This window comes from Girardinichthys multiradiatus, chromosome 19, assembly GCF_021462225.1.
Source record: "Girardinichthys multiradiatus isolate DD_20200921_A chromosome 19, DD_fGirMul_XY1, whole genome shotgun sequence".
In the NCBI taxonomy this organism is placed as follows: domain Eukaryota; kingdom Metazoa; phylum Chordata; class Actinopteri; order Cyprinodontiformes; family Goodeidae; genus Girardinichthys; species Girardinichthys multiradiatus.
In genome coordinates this window covers 14024043-14040627 of record NC_061811.1, presented here as the reverse complement: position 1 = coordinate 14040627, position 16585 = coordinate 14024043, and the positions used below count along the sequence as shown (strand labels likewise).

Here is a 16585-nt window from a genome sequence, read left to right as displayed (position 1 = left end):
ACTTTCTTCCTGTGTCTCTTTAACAAAGCCCAGATTTGTAGACTACACTATTGAGCTGTACTGAGCCATGTATTTCTGCAAATCCTTCAGAGCTTCCTCAGGCCTGTCAGCTGCTTCTCAGGTTAATGCTCTATTTGCTTGGCTTCTCGGTTTAGGTGGACAGACATGTCATACTAGGTTTGCAGTTCTACCATACTCTTTCCTTTTCCAGGTGATTGATCAATTGAATGTGCTCTGTGAAATGTTCAAAGCTATTGTTCGAGTGTTTAATCTCGAATGTCTGTCCTCTTTTTCATCCTATAGACTTTAAAAAGGTCTCAAAGATGATCTGTTTAGTTCCATTTATCTCCCAAAGGAAGGCACTGAAGATGCTGCTAATGCCATTAACTCTCTACCTTTTTTTTAACATAGAAAGTACTCCTGGATCAGTGCTTGTGTGTTTTTTTTTTTGTGTGTGTGTGTGTGTTCTGTCTTCTCAAACCCCAAGTTGGTTGTGGCAGATGGATTCTCACACTGAGCTAGTTTCTGCTGGATTTTTCTTCCTTTTAGACGGGAGTTTTCTTTTCCACTGTTGCTCCATACATGCTCTATATGAGGTATTGCTGCAAAGTTAACAACTTAATGCAATAAACTGTCCGCTGTCACTGCATGCTCGTCCAGAAGGAGTGGATGCTGCAAGTCAGTGACTTGATGCAATCTGCTGGATTTTCTTTAGATAGAAAACTTTTTAACCAATTTGAATAATAAACTGAACTTGATTACATTGTTTGATAAGTATTGATAAATTGGAATGTATGTAATTCACCTGGAATCTGTCTGCAGGACTGAATTGAATTGACTCAAGTGTCTTGAGATAATATATGTTGTGAATTAGGTACATCTCAAAAATTTGAATATCATGAAAAAGTTCAACATTTTTTGTTACTCATTTCAGGAAGTAAAACTAATATTATATATAGTGAAATATGTCAAGCTTTTATTTCTAGTAATGTTGATGATTATGGCTTTCAGATAATAAAAACCCAAAATTAGAATATTACATAAGATCAATAATAAAGGATATTGTAAACAGGAAAGTCAAGGCTTCTGACAAGGTTTGTAGCTCATGTTTAGGATTTGTCTGTGTGTAGTGTAGTGTCTTGAGGTGCTGACTCCACCCTCCTTGTTGACGGCGTCAGTGTCTGTCTTCTGGACATTACTGATTGCTCAGCCTACTGACGCAGACTGAGAGACCATTTAGAGAGACCATTACAAGAAATAATGGCTTAAAAGAGTTCACTTTATGTCTGATGAATATGGATAATATGAGTTTAACTTTTTGAAATGAGTGACAAAAATATTGAACTTATAATAAATTACACACAGGTAGACTCTGGTTGCACTGAATTTTATTTAGGGGGTATTAGAATAAAGGGGACTGAGGGCAGATGATTGAATACCAGTATCATTTTCAGGTTTTTATTTGAAAAGCAGGTATTTTCCTTCAACTTTCCAGTTATGCACTAATTTGTCTTGGTCTATCACGAACAATCCTCATAAAATACATTTAAGTTTGTTGACAAAATGTGAAAAAGGTCAGTGTGTTTCAACACTTTTGGGAGGCACTGAATTCTTGTCATGAAACCTATAAGACTTATTTTCTTTGATGGCGGACACATGGTTTCACCTATTGGATGCACACAGCAGCCTTCAGTGCCAAAGGGGTTCTGTAAATTGCAGGTGATGGAAATCCTGAGTTAAGCAGAATTAACTTTCCTATGAGCGTGTGTGTGTAAGCTCATAAAAAGTCCCCAGGACTGGTTTAAAGCTGTGAATAAATGCTGTAATGGCTGCTTTCATAGCATGGAGCGTAGGCCAGCTGATGTGGGAAATGAAGTCAGGTCTGAGATATCAAAAAACAGAAAAGTAAATAGCTTACTATGTTCAAGCTATTATTGTCATTCTGGACTGAATGGTGGTGCAGCTATTAGCACTTAGTATGCTTGGGTTCTCCCTGGGTGCTCTGGCTTCCTCCCACACTCCAAAAACATGTATGTTTGGAGTACTGGCTACTCTAAATTGCCCTTAGGTCTGAGTGTGTGCATGGTGTGCATGTGTGGTTTACTGTGTTGGCCCTGTAACTGACCACCCATTCAGAAGGCACAAGCCTTAGTATACAAGTTTCTGATACTGCTTTTTATAGTGAACATATCCCCGTTTAATGTTCACATACTTCACTGAAAATCAACATCATGCAAAGTTATTTAATGGATTAGAAGCTGAAAAATTTAGGAACCAATGCTTTATATTAGGTGCACCTTGGTAGTACTGGTTTGGACCCATTTTTGCCTTCAAGGCTACTTTTATTCTTCATAGTAGTATTAATTCAATAAGGTTATGGTAACATTGCTCAGAGTTTTACTTCATATTGACATGATGGCATCACACAGTTGCTGCATATTTATCATCAGCACGTCAGTGATACTAATCTCCTGTTTCACTGCACCCCAAAAGGTGATCTGTTGTAATTAGATCTGATCAGTGTGAAGGCCGTTGAGTATGGTGAACTTGTTGTGTTCCAACAACCAGTTTCAGATTATTTGAGCTTTGTGACATGGTGCATTTATTCTGCTGGAAGCAGCCATCAGAAGATGGGTACACTGTGATCACCGAAAGTTGGACATGGTCAACAACAATGCTCTGGTAGGCTGTGGTGTTTAAAGAGTGCTAAATTGGTACTAAGGAGCCAAACATGTGCCATGAAAATTTAATCCACACCATTGTACCACCATTAGCAGCCTGAAGCATTGATATAATGCAGGGACAATTAATGGTTTCATGTTTTTTATGACCCATTCTGACCCCACTGAATGTTGGAGCTGAAATAAGACTAATTGCAAAAGGCAACCTTTTTCCCATCCTGCCCAGTGAGCCTGAGTGACTTATAGCCTACGTCTCATGTACTTAGCTAACAGGAGTGGCACTTAGTTTGGTCTTCTGCTGCTGTAGCCCATCTAATTCTTAGATTTATTTATGTGTTGTACATTTAGATTTTGTATTCCACATATCTTGGCTGTAACTACTGGTTATTTGCATTACATCTGCTTTATATAATCTCAAACCAGCTAACACATTCTCTGCTGTCTTCTGACATCAACAAAGCATTTCTGTTCACTTAAATCTGCTTTACTCTACATTTTAATGCTGAGTTTAGACTTTGTAAAGTTGTCTTCACCACTTCTACATGCCTAAATGAATTGTGTAGCTGCCATATGATTGGCTGATTTAGTGTTGGTTAACAAGCAATTAAACAATGTACCTAATAAAGCAGCTGGTGACTCTTTGCCTGTATTTGAGTTATAATGCATTCAAATATTTCTGTGCATTTCTTAGGCCTTTAGAGCCTACTCGCTTACATCGTCAGTTTTATCATGTTTCAGCTGGTTTATGAATTGCTTTAGAAAAACAGCTTTCCCAGCTGCATTTTAAGGTATTTACTTATTTAACTTGGCGACAATAAGGAAGAGAAACAAATAAGTTGTCAAAAGCAAATGCTGTTTATTCAGTCTTATGTTCAGTGATTATGTGGTGTTTCTGTTTCTCTACAGGCCTCACTGAAAATGGCGGAGGGGTCCAAAGATCAGGGAGGGACTGGCGCCATAGAACCAGAGGAGGACTCCCCCAATATGATTGTCTACAGAAAAGTAGGTCTATGCAACAATTTCTGGTCCTCATTATATCATGTGAGAAACAAACATCTGACAGTGCTTTCATTTGTATCAAATTGTACCAACGACACACTGGTATCACTGTCAGACCCATTTTAAATCAAGTTCCACTCTTTCTTTTTTCTCTTTCTTCAGACCCCTATCCCTTCTTCTGTGTCAGTTTCCAGGCTGCCCTCCAATGTTTTAATAATCTCCCAATCCCTTCAGTGAAGGGTCTGGGCAGTGAGGGATCCCTTCATTGTCAGGGGTAATTACCTCGTCCCCGTGGCGCTTTTACTTTCAATCAGTACTGTTTGATTGGAGAGGGTTAGCGGTATTGGAGGCTAATTACGTACATATTCGGCTGGGAGAAGTAGCTAAGTCTCCAGGGCTGGGATCTGTAACAGCCAATGAGGGAGTGGGATTTTCCCACGTACATCGCTTGTAAAATGTACTGTCTTTTACCAGGGCACTTGGACTCTTTTGATTAGATTTCCCATGGAATCCACTGCAGCCATTGAGAATTTTGTTTGGATTACTGCACAATTGTCCCAAATCTCCTGTTTCATCCTCCACCTATTGGTTCTACATTCATAGAGTGAAGTAAACAGATTAGTGGAAGCATAGGCAAGAAAGACAGGATGTGAAATAATTGCCGACAGGGTCTACATTCATTGGCTAAGATTTCTTTTTTGTGGTTGTAGCCACATAGAGCTTAGGATTTTGTGGCTGCTGAGGGAATTTGAAGCATTTTTCCCAGCTGGAATAATAGCTAAGACCTCTTTGGTTTTCAGAATCCTGATATATCTCCTAATAAAGATGCTGGCTTTGAATGAATGAACAGTTTCATGTCAATTATTAGCAGAATTATAGATAATGAGAGGGGGATACCAGCAAGAACTGATATTCTTAGGAATGTTCATTCCTCCTAAAGATCTACCTGTATTCTCCTAATGATGATCATAGGTGAAATCAGAGGTGTGCGTCTCTTGCTCAAGCGACGGTCAGGTATCCTGGTGTCTTGTTCACAAGTAATTGTAAGGTGCAGGAGATGAATAACTGGATTAGGACCTCGTCTGTGTCAGTGTAGGTGTTGTTCTGGTCTGCCGCAGTGAAGGAACAGCTGAGGCAAAAGGCAAAGCTCTTGTTTAAATAGTCCACCTGCATTCCGACCCTCACAAGATTTGTGGACACAGGTTTCTAAAATGTGTCTTTTCCCTGGATGGACTACCCAACCCAAAGCCACGATCTCATAATTAAGTTGTCACATACATAAGAGTGACAAATGAAACAACCAACTAACAGGGGTTTCTAAGGTCCCTCAAGAACGTATGCAGCAACAAAACAACTGCAACCTACAACCCATTATCCCCAATGGCTTGTGCCACAGCACAGTGGTTTACCACTGTGTCAAAGAAAGGGCAGCACACAGCGTGGTGTGCTTGTGCACATGCTGTTCAGCTTGGTTGAACTTTGGCCACAGCGCTGCATGACAAATACTTGCGTGGGCTCTGGAAACGAGTCATCCAGGCAGGCATGGAAGACAGAGATGGGGCCGACTATAAGTTCACATCTGTAGACATCTTGTATCTGGGACTGGAACTTTTCTCCATCCAAGCCGTCAGCCGAGCCCTTTTTCAAATAAATATTTATAAGGGACTTTCATCACTCTTTTTCTTCTTGTTTTTACCTTTCTGTTATGGATAAGGTTTGTTACAAAGTTGTAAACCTGAACATCGTCTAAGAAAGGAGTTTGTGATCACATTAACTGGTGGTTTGTTAGAAAAGCTTATTCCTGCTTATATTTTATCTTTGCATGATTTTAAATCTAAACTGGTGAAATAATGAGGACCCAAACAGACAGATCTGGTTAAATTAACTCATGCTGCCTGAACAACTTCTATGCACAAAGGTATTAAAAGTATTTGTTGCTGGTTTTCTAATGGGGGCGGGGGATCAGAGGACTACTTTCCATGCCCTTATGATGTTAATGGTATTTGCAGTGCTATGAAAAAGTATTTACCCCTTTAGATTTGTTCTGTTTTTGCTTTTTTGTCGCATTTAAGTGTTTCAGATCATTATACATTTTTTATATCAGTCATAGATAACCAGAGTAAGTACAAAGAGCAGCTTTTAAATGATGATGTCATCTATGAAGGAAACTAAAGCTATACAGTCCAGCCTAGCCCTGTATAAAAATCATGACTTAATAATCATGACCCCATTTTTTGAAAGCTGAGGTAAATTTCACTCTGCACACCCTGGTCTGATTATGGCCAAATCTGTATTATTAGGAAATCCCTAAAGCAGAACCTTCATGACAACATGAAGTAGGCTAAAAGACCTAAAATCTGAGTTCGGAAAGGGTTGCAAAGCCACTTTTAAGGCGACTCCAAGATTAAATCAAAAATGGACTGAACTTATATAGCACTTTTCCAGTCATACCGACCAGTCAGTGTTTTACACTAGAGCCACATTTACCCAATCCCACCCACAAATGTGCACACATTTATACTCCGATGCACAGATCTGTTGGCAACTTGAGGTTAAGTGCCCTTCCCTGTACATTAACAGGTGGCAGGAGAAAGCTGGAATACAATCCACAACTTTCTTATTGCAAGACATCTACTCTCCCCCTCTGAGCCACAGTCCTAAGAGACTGGATCAATGACACATCCAGGAGGACAAGAAAGAACCCAGAACAACATTTAATGCACCGCAGGTCCCACTTGCTTCAGTTAAGATCAGTGCTCATGATTCAACCCTAAGAAAGAGACTTGGTAAAAATCGCATTCATGGACTAGTCCCAAGGTCAAAATCAACTGCTAACCAAAAAGATCACAAAGCCTCATCTCCACAAGACTGTTGGAAAAATGTTCTGTAGACCAACAAAGCAAAAGTGGGACTGTTTTCAAGTTGGGCTTTTGTTACATCCGGTGTAAACCTATCACAGCATTTCAATTAAAGTAGTAGTTTCACAGACTGGGACTGCTACATCAGGACATGGGCAACTTGCTGTTATTAACAGAACCAAAAAATCTGCTCTCTAGCAGAAAGTCCTGAAGGAGAATGTCCACCATCAGTACCATGGGTAATTGACCACATTTGGCAGCAGGACAATGATCCAAAGCACATCAGAAAGTCTGCTTTTGAATAGCTAAAAGAAACAGACTGAAGGTTTTCGAGTTGGAGAGCAAAAGTACTGACTTAAATCCGATTGAGATGCTGTGACGTGACCTTAAACAGGCTGTTCATGCTGGAAAACCCTTCAATTAATTAAAATAATTCTGCAAGTAAGAGTGGGACAAAACTCCTACACAGAGATGACCCAGTCCCAGTTACCACAAAAAACTTGATGACAGTTGTTGCTGTCAAGGGTGGCATAACCTTTTATTTTATTAGGGGGCAATTACTTTTTCACTAAGAGTCATGTGGGTTTGGATATCTTTTGCTCTGTACTTAAAAAACACATTTTGTATTTACTCAGGTTATCTTTGTCTGTCATTAAACTTTGCCTGATGATCTGAAACATTCAAATATGACCCAAAAGCAAATACAGAAAATAATCTGATTGGGAACAAAGCTTTTCACCTAGCTTTAGATGTGGTAACCACATAGACCAGAGCTTATGATCCACACCATTTTTATAAACTATTTTCATGGATAAAACCACCCAGTGAAAACTGTTCTACCAGATCGTCTCCCATCTGAAGTCAAATATTCCTTGAATTTGATACTACTCAACTGTCTTTAGCATCTGTGCGTGTCTGAGTGTCTATTTTAGCATTGCAACAAATTAAGAATTCATGCACCATTGTAGATTCATGCAGTCTAAGTAGACACACAACTGAGAATACTGCAGTTTGCTATAACACAAGGATTTCACAGCGCGACTTCATTACATAATGGTGCACATGCCTGGAGGTGACGCATTTAAGATGAGGTTTTGCTTGTCAGGAGGCCGTCTGGCGGAATATCAGTCATTTCATGTTTTAGTCATACGATGTGACAACAGGCATATTATTCACAGAGTGACAGGACTGTGCCCTTCCTGCTTTGTAAAGGTTTTTTGTTTTTTGAAACTTTTAAAGAGGCAAAAGTAGGATGGAACACAGTGTTAAAATCAAAAAGAAGAAAATGGCAGAAATATTTCAGCACACTCTTTTTGATATTGATCTACAACTTTACCAGTAATTGAAATGCCCTTATATTATCTTAAGTTATAACCCTTGGTGATTGTAGTATGAAAAGGGGCCAAACAGAAAGGAGGCGCTAGATCTTTGGGGGCGATAGGCACCCACAGCCTCTGGACTCAGTGGGTGGGCAAGCTGGCGCAGTGTGAAGGCTGAATGCTGCTCGAAGAGAGCCAGATGGCCACCAATATGCTCTGCCGCCTGGGAAAACACTGGCAGTCTCGTCCCGAAGGCTTCAGCCTCTGTCAGCTGGAAGATATCACAATTTTACCCGCAAGGAGTTAGGGCTAGTGTGATCTCAAAGAGGCTCTCTTTGGATCCTCTTTGGTTGTACTGCATAAAGGAAACATAATGTCCAATCTGCAACATTTCTACTAAAGAATATTGAGTTAACTGCGTAGGCAGTTAGACAAAGGTGACTGTGACGTATCTTGCCGTAAGAGGAGTGGAGTGCTCTGGAGAGGAGGAGGTTGTCTCTGTTCGTGCAGCGTAGGCGATACAGTGCTATCTTTTTCTGTCTCTCTCTACCCATGAGGAAAAGAAAGTAGAACAAGACAAACCAATAAATGCAGCACGTCTTACTGCCAAAGAAAAAAAAAAACAATGGGTTTACAGACATAGGTTGCAGACATACTCACAGTCAGCTATGTCGGACTTTTACTTTTCTGGGTCAGTAGTGTATTACGGGCGAAAAAGACTGGCACCTCAGCATGCAACAAAGAAACCAGAAAAAAAAGCATAACTGTGATGGGAAATTAAATTAAGCTGAGTATAGAGGCCTCTTTACAGCTCTGATGGGGTGAAGCTCGCTAACTATTAATAGCAAACATCCCTTGTCCCTAAGTGCATGAGTGCATGTGTTTTTCGCTTTTTCCACCAGGCCATTGTTGAAGCTGAGACCCCTTTATGGAGATGAATGTATACAGAATACTGCTTCAGAAAGGCAACATTTTTTCAGGAAGATGAGATTTATCTCATCTTTATTAGAAATGAGTATTTACCTTAAATCCAGGGGCACCCAGTAGCACCCCCTCAGATGAGGTAAGTTGTTGGTTTAATGACTAAAGCTGAGGTGTCCACACGTCACAAATCTGCATCAAAATTCAACCTGCAATATATACTTTTGACTTCATTTTAACAGTGTGATTGAAGTTTGTCATTGTTACCCAGCATTTAGTAAATAGTTTACATAAAGAGGATTCTTTTTAGTGTGACATTTTTAATCATTCAAACTTTTCATTTTGTAGAAAGAAGAAATTCCTGTTATTTTGAAGAATGAAACAAATGAAAATACAAGCAGGCAGTGAAACTGTACATATTCATTTCTAGTCAGTCTGAAATTGAAATTTGAAAAAACAAAACCAAAGACAAATGGTCTACGATATGTTCTTTGTAATTCTTATTATATAGTTATAGGTCATCTTTCCACTTTTTATCTTTCACTGCTTTTTGCAGCCTTTCTTCTGCTTCTTGCCAATTAATAATTGAAGCCCATTTGGAGCGTTCCATCTTCAAAAAGATATCTGCTCCTCTGAGACATACCCCTCTTCTCTCCCATTCATCTATTCATGTGGGGCACCTTTTTCTGCTACCACTTGAATGGCCTCCTTGACGCCAAAACTATAGAAAAATATTTTATTTCGTACATTGTTTGTGCCTGGATGTTAGCCTGAATATAAAGAGCTGCACATGATAATAATAGTGTTCGCTCCTGTAACAACAGCTGTGGGGTGACTAACACAGGTTATCACACCTGTGTCATTCCACTTAGGTAGATGGATGTTGAATCTCATATTCCCAGAGGGATGAAAGAAATAAATTAATGTCAGCGATAACCTGAACCTCACTCACCATCCAAACGGATGATTGTCATCTCGTTGGCTTGAAGATCATTTAGAGACCGAACAAAGAGGGAGTTTCTTTAAGGGAGTTCCCCTTACACCGTAAATTATATGGAAATTAATAGAAAATTGTAGCCATCACACCACCAGTTGAACATTGTCTCTCACTTGCTGGGTAGAGGGAGATAAAGTAACTGTAAATGGCAGCTTCCTGCACCACTGATTCTTCAGCTACAGCAGGGATGACAGCTGGGTAGATTTGAAGGGCTAACAGAAGCACTTTGGTCAGGAGAAGGAAGCTGCACTGCTCATCTTCCTCCTGCGGCCAGTGAGTCACTCTCGCTCTCGCCTCTCTCTAAAGAGGCCCACGGAGGGAATATCTCTCCTCTTTTCAGGCTAACCTCAGTCTGAAGTGTTTATGGACCACTGTTTGCTGTTCCTGTGTGCACTTAAGATAGCATGCTGCAGCCGAACACTCTTGATATCGCTTCTGCAACTGTAGGGAAGAGTTCACCCAGCGCTTTATCATGCACGATCATTTTAACACTTGCGCCATGGGAGTCTTTATCTGAGGCGCTGGTATGGGCTGAAGCCCATGTGCCTGTGCATGCTAAGTGCAAATGTGGGTTGCTGGGCTGCTTCCTTGCTTGGGTCAATGAGATAAAAAACCATGAGTGCAAAGCTCCATCTCTTATGTAACCAGCTCTGGTCTGTCATTTGTTGTCTTCTTCCGTTTAGTAAAGCAGAGGGAACAGCTCATGGAAATCTTGAAAGCAAATTGTAGGTGGAAAATAATTTACAGTGGTTTAGCAGCCTGAATGCTGTCCAGACCCTGTGATTTACCTCATCCATAAAGAATTGACACAGTTGAAAACGGAAAGTCCTTCCTATCTGTTTGCACATTGTCATTGTCATCATTGTCATCTGAAGAATTTAATAATGCAGGCAGTGTTGTGCTTTTTTGGCAAGCGGAGTGTATTGGTGTGCATGCATGCAGAGGCTGGTGATGAGAGGTGGCTGATGTAAGGGAATGGCTCTCACCACTGTGACCCACTTTTTAGAGCCCTCCATCCCTCCTGAACATTCCACTTGATGCAGAATAAAAACTCTGCAAGACGTCGCACTCTTGAAACACCTTTGACTGTACTGTTGATAATCTCAGAAACTGCAGGAGCGACCTGCACTCCTATGAAGGGGATGAGATGAATGTACCACAAATTAATTCAATTCAATTCAATTCAGTTTATTTATTTAGCGCCAATTCACAACACATGTTGTCTCAAGGCACTTCACAACAGTCAGGTACATACATTCCAATTAATCCTAACAATTGAACAGTGCAGTCGGAGTTAGTTTTTTAATCAAATTGGATAAAATGTTTTTCTGTCTAAGGAAACCCAGCAGATTGCATCCAGTCAGTGACTTGCAGCATTCACTCCTCCCGGATGAGCATGTAGAGACAGTGGACAGTCACTGGCGTTGACTTTGAAGCAATCCCTCATGCTGAGCATGCATGTAGCAACAGTGGAGAGGAAAAACTCCTTTTTAACAGGAATAAACCTCCAGTAGAACCAGGCTCAGTGTGAGCGGCCATCTGCCACGACCGACTGGGGGTTTGAGAGAACAGAGCAGAGACACAAAAAGAACACAGAAGCACTGATCCAGAAGTACTTTCTATGGGAAGGAAAAGTAAATGTTAATGGATGTAGCTCCTTTAGTGGTTTCACCTAGAAAGAAAGAACAGATAAACTCTGAGCCAGTTTTCAAGGTTAGAGTCTGAAAGAGAGCACATATAATTAGTTACAGTTAAGCTCAGTCAATCGCCATGTCTAGGAGAGAGAAAGGGTTAAACACTAAAAGACAGGGCTATGTGGATCATCGGTAGAGGGTGAGCATTAAGTTGTTGCCAGCAGAAGCTCGGACGATTCCCCTCTCCAGAAAGGTGTCACAGGTAGACACAGAGTCAGGCCAGGTGTAGCTTCTAGGAAGAGAAAAGAGAGAGAACAAAGTTAGAAGCTGAAATAACAGCAAATAATGCAAAATTGGAGAGTAGTGTGAGAATGTAACGAAGAGGGTGAAAGTGGTCGTTAAGTCCTCTAACAGCCTAAGCCTATAGCAGCATAACTACACAGATAGTTTCAGTTCAGATTATTTAGTTAAACGGCGCTTATTTTCAACAATGTCGTCTCAAGGCACCCCACAAAGGGTCCCACTGATGGTCATTGTTATACTAAAAACCACAATGATTGGGATACCTCTCTCTGTCAGACTGATTATAACCATTAGAAAAGAGAAGGGGTCATACAGGTAGCAGAAATGGAGGGTGTGTTTGCACCTCAACCATAACTGAGCCGGTTTAGGCTAAACCTGACTCCCCCTTACTCCAACCAACAGGGAGGGAAGAAGACGGAGGTAAAAAAATAAGGAAAATAGCTCAGGATAAACTAAGCCACTGTAACTATAAGCTATATCAAAAAGGAAAGTTTTAAGCCTAGCCTTAAAAGTAGACAGGGTGTCTGCCTCACGGACTAAAGCTGGGAGCTGGTTCCACAGGAGAGGAGCCTGATAACTAAAAGATCTGCCTCCCATTCTATTTCTAGAGACTCTAGGAACCACCAGTAAACCTGCAGTCTGAGAACAAAGTGCCCTGTTAGGAACATATGGAACCATCAGATCTCTGATGTATGATGGACCTAGATCATTAAGGGCTTTATATGTGAGGAGGAGAATTTTAAATTCTATTCTGGATTTAACAGGGAGCCAATGAAGGGAAGCTAAAATAGGAGAAATATGATCTCTCTTTTTAATTTTCATCAGAACTCTTGCTAAAGCATTTTGAATCAGCTGAAGGCTTTTAACTGCATTTTGTGGACATCCTGATAGTAACAAATTACAATAGTCCAGCCTTGAAGTAACAAATGCATGGACTAGTTTTTCAGCGTCACTCCTGGACAGGATATTTCTAATTTTGGCAATGTTCCGGAGATGAAAGAAGGAAATCCTAGAAACCTGTTTAATATGGGATTCAAATGACATGTCCTGGTCAAAAATAACACCAAGGTTTTTTACTTTATTATCAGAGGTCAATTTAATGCCATCCAGGTTAAGTGATTGACTAAGCAGTTTCTTTTTTAAAGACTCCGGTCCAACGACGACAACTTCTGTCTTGTCTGAATTTAGAAGCAAAACATTTAACGTCATCCAAGTTTTTATATCTTCAAGACATGCTGGTAGTCTATCTAACTGGTTGGGCTCATCAGGATTTATGGATAAGTATAGCTGAGTATCATCAGCGTAACAGTGATTACAGTTGAAACCTCATATTCAGATGTACATTTCACTGTCTGACAGTAAACGTTTCCTGATTTTGTTGGTTAGGATTATTTGTTGATGGCCAGAATAGCAAACAAGAATTCTTTTAACATTTTTTTTTTACTTTCAAAATTCAGAGGTTTACAAACATTTCCTTGTTATCTGCTAGTATTTCTTTTTAAAATGTATGACTTGGGCCAAAACTTCTATGTATTTTTCCACAAGCTTTAAAAATTTGACCCATTCCTCTGGACAGAACTGCTGTAAATAGCTAGGTTTGTAGGGCACTGCACCTTTTCTGTGGGGCTGAGATCAGATGATAGTGATGGCAACTCCTTTGTAACTAATTAGGCGGTAAATGGTCATTGTCCATTTGGAAGACCCATTTGTCTCCACGCTTTAACTTGTTGGCTGATCTCTTGAGATATTGCTTTCATATTTCTACATAATGTTTTTTCCTCCTGGTGCCATCTATTTTATGAAGCCGCCTCAGTGCATAATGCTACCACCTACCTACTTTACAACTGGAATGGCATTCTTTAGGCTTCCAAGCTTCCTACTTTTATTCCTCCAAATGTAATGATGGTAAAACCCTTTAAATTTTGTTTCATCAGACAACAGGACATGTCTCCAAAACCGAAGTTAGTGCATTTTCATAAGTGTATTTTCAAACTGTAATCTGGCTTTTTATGTTACCTTTGAAGTAATAGCTTCCTCCTCACAGAGTGGTCTTTCAGTCTTTCTGAACTTATTTCAAGTGAATAACACTCTCTTACCAGCTTCAGTCAGCATCCTCACAAGGTCTTCTTTTTCTTCTGGAGTTAATAAGCAGGTCTCTGGGACTCAGAACCAGTATCCTTTCTGAACAGTATGATAGCTGGATATTGCCATGGTCTTTATACTTTCTACAGTATAAGACTGTTTAAAACAGATGGACGTGGCACCGCCAAGCACATGGCAGCTGTACTCATGGATGAACAAAACTTGTGGATGTCTGCAAACTGCTTCCTGGTATCTTGGCTGATTTATTTTGGTTTCCCCGAATGCTGCTCAAGAAAGCATTGTTTGAGGTGTTGCCTTAAAATAAATCATGATTTTAACTTAAATGTTGTGAAATGGCCAATCAGAATCTTACAATGCCATGGCATCATCTTCCAGGCTTTCACAAATTGTTTAATTTTGTTTAGTTATTCTCTAAATTCTTTAATTATTCTGGATTTTAACAAATATAAATCAATTTGGTAATCTCAGCTGACCTATAACTGGAAAAGTTTAATTTTATTTATTGCCAGCAAGTGAAAAAATAGGTCGTATCTTTTTATTTAATGTATGTAAATATCTGGATTCAACTGTGTATCTGGAACACATAAACTGTTGTTTGATTGAAATGTGACTGGGTTACTGGCTAAAATACTACCCAGTTTGACTGTTTTAAATCAACCTGACAAAGACAAATTCTTGTTTCATTATGAGCCATTAATGGCAATAGCTTCTTGGTGTACGGCATTGGTTCTCTGAGCCTTGAGACAACACTCTGACATGTTGGAGACCAGTGACAAACCCAGCAATAGTCCTGACAGACTGAATCAGGCACAAAATGGAACAATAAGAAGAGAAAAAGCTGTCACTGCCCCTGTGTTTTTCCCCTACAATTTTTAAAAGCATTGAAAACATCAGCAGGAATTGGAACTAATCAAAGTGCCTTCCAGAAATGAGGACATAATGGAAAACCAAATCAATAAGAAAAAGTAGGGAAAGCACCTAAGAGCTGTCGGACTATTTGGATTTTGGTTGTCGACCTTGTTTCCTGCATCTGGTTTATGCCTCTGCTTGCCCCTTGCCTGACGCCTCTTGTTCCGATCGTTGACCCTGTTTCTGTCCTTGGATTATTGAGCCAGCCTAGCCCTCGGATTATTCAGCCTGGAGTCTCTTCTTACCTGTGTTGTGGAGATCACCGCCTGCCGCCCACTGAGATTTCCCCTCCGGAGGCGCCGGACGGTTTGCCAAAATCGCTTCGAGGCCAATCGGTAGTCCTTCTCCATGGCCTCACCAAACTCCTCCCAGGCCCGAGTTTTTGCCTCTACCACCGCCCGGGCCGCAGCACTCTTGGCCTCACGGTACCCGTCAGCCGCCTCAGGAGTCCCACAAGCCAACCACAGTCGATAGGACTCCTTCTTCAGTTTGACAGCATCCCTTACTGCCGGTGTCCACCACCAGGTTCCGGGATTGCTGCCGCGACAGGCACCGCAGACCTTACGGCCGCAGCTACGGGCAGCAGCATCGACAATAGATGCGGAGAACATGGTCCACTTGGAATCTATGTCTCCAACATCCCCCGGGATCTGGTCAAAGCTCTCCCGGAGGTGGGAGTTGAATACATCCCTGGCAGAGGGCTCCGCCAGGCGTTCCCAGCAGACCCTCACTATGCGCTTAGGCCTGCCAAGTCTGTCCGGCTTTCTCCGTGGACAGCTCCGCCCCTCTCTTCACCCGAGTGTCCAAAACATGCGGCCGAAGATCTGATGATACGACAACTGAACCTCCTTGAACTGCCACCTTAATGTGGTGGAGGGGTTTGAGTGCTCAAATGATCCTAGAGTCTATGTTGTCTGGGGCCTAAATGCCCCTGGTAGGGTCTCCCATGGCAAACAGGCTGTAGGTGATGGGTCAGACAAAGAGCGGTTCAAGAATCCCTCATGAGGACAAAAATATCAAGGCACGTGATGTTGCGCGGTACGGCGGAGCCGGGGTCCCACCCTGGAGCCAGGCCTGGGGTCGGGACTAGCTGGAGAGCGCCTGGTGGCCGGGTCACTCCTCGCGGGACCCGGCCGGGCCAAGCCCGAATGAGAGACACGAGGCCATCCCCTAGTGGGCCCACCACCTGCAGGGGGAACCGTGAGGGACCGGTGCAAAGAGGATTGGGTGGTGGACGAAGGTGGAGACCTCAGCGGCCCGATCCCCGGATGCTTAGGCTGGTTCTAGGGATGTGGAATGTCACCTCACTGGGGGGGAAGGAGCCGGAGCTTATGCGGGAGGTCGAGAGATATCGACTAGAAATAGTCGGGCTCGCCTCCACGCACAGCGTGGGCTCTGGAACCCATCTTCTTGAGAGGGGTTGGACTCTCTTCTACTCTGGAGTGGCCCACAGGGAGAGGCGGCGGGCTGGTGTGGGTTTGCTTGTAGCCCCCCAGCTCAGCCGTCTCGTGTTGGGGTTTACCCCAGTGGATGAGAGGGTCGTATCCCTGCGCCTTCAGGTTGGGGATAGGTCTCTGACTGTCGTCTCGGCCTATGGGCCGAGCGGTAGTGCGGAATACCCGGCCTTCTTGGTGTCCCTGTCGGGGGTGCTGGATAGTGCCCCTCCCGGGGACTCCATTATTCTGCTGGGGGACTTCAACGCCCACGTGGGAAATGACAGTGACACCTGGAGAGGCGTGATCGGGAGGAATGGCCTCCCCGATCTGAATCCGAGTGGTTCACCTGGAGGTTTCTTAAACAAATTTGCAAGAATCTATTTTTTAATTATCAGATTCTAATGCATAAAGAGATATATATGACC

The 16585-nt window shown here is 41.9% G+C and overlaps 1 protein-coding gene across 7 annotated transcripts in view; it reads left to right on the top strand.

Annotated features, from left to right (window-relative positions):
* The window catches only part of LOC124855493 (regulator of G-protein signaling 6-like), a 78153-nt gene that overhangs the window by 1871 nt on the left and 59697 nt on the right, over nucleotides 1–16585 (top strand). For all 7 annotated transcript variants that reach the window (XM_047345393.1, XM_047345395.1, XM_047345397.1 and 4 more), the window contains one exon: nucleotides 3588–3683. Coding sequence is in view for 3 of the 7 variants with exons in the window: in XM_047345400.1 (XP_047201356.1) it covers nucleotides 3600–3683 (84 nt within the window). In the remaining 4 variants the exon portion in view is untranslated. Of the gene's footprint in view, nucleotides 1–3587; nucleotides 3684–16585 lie in introns of those variants that run through there.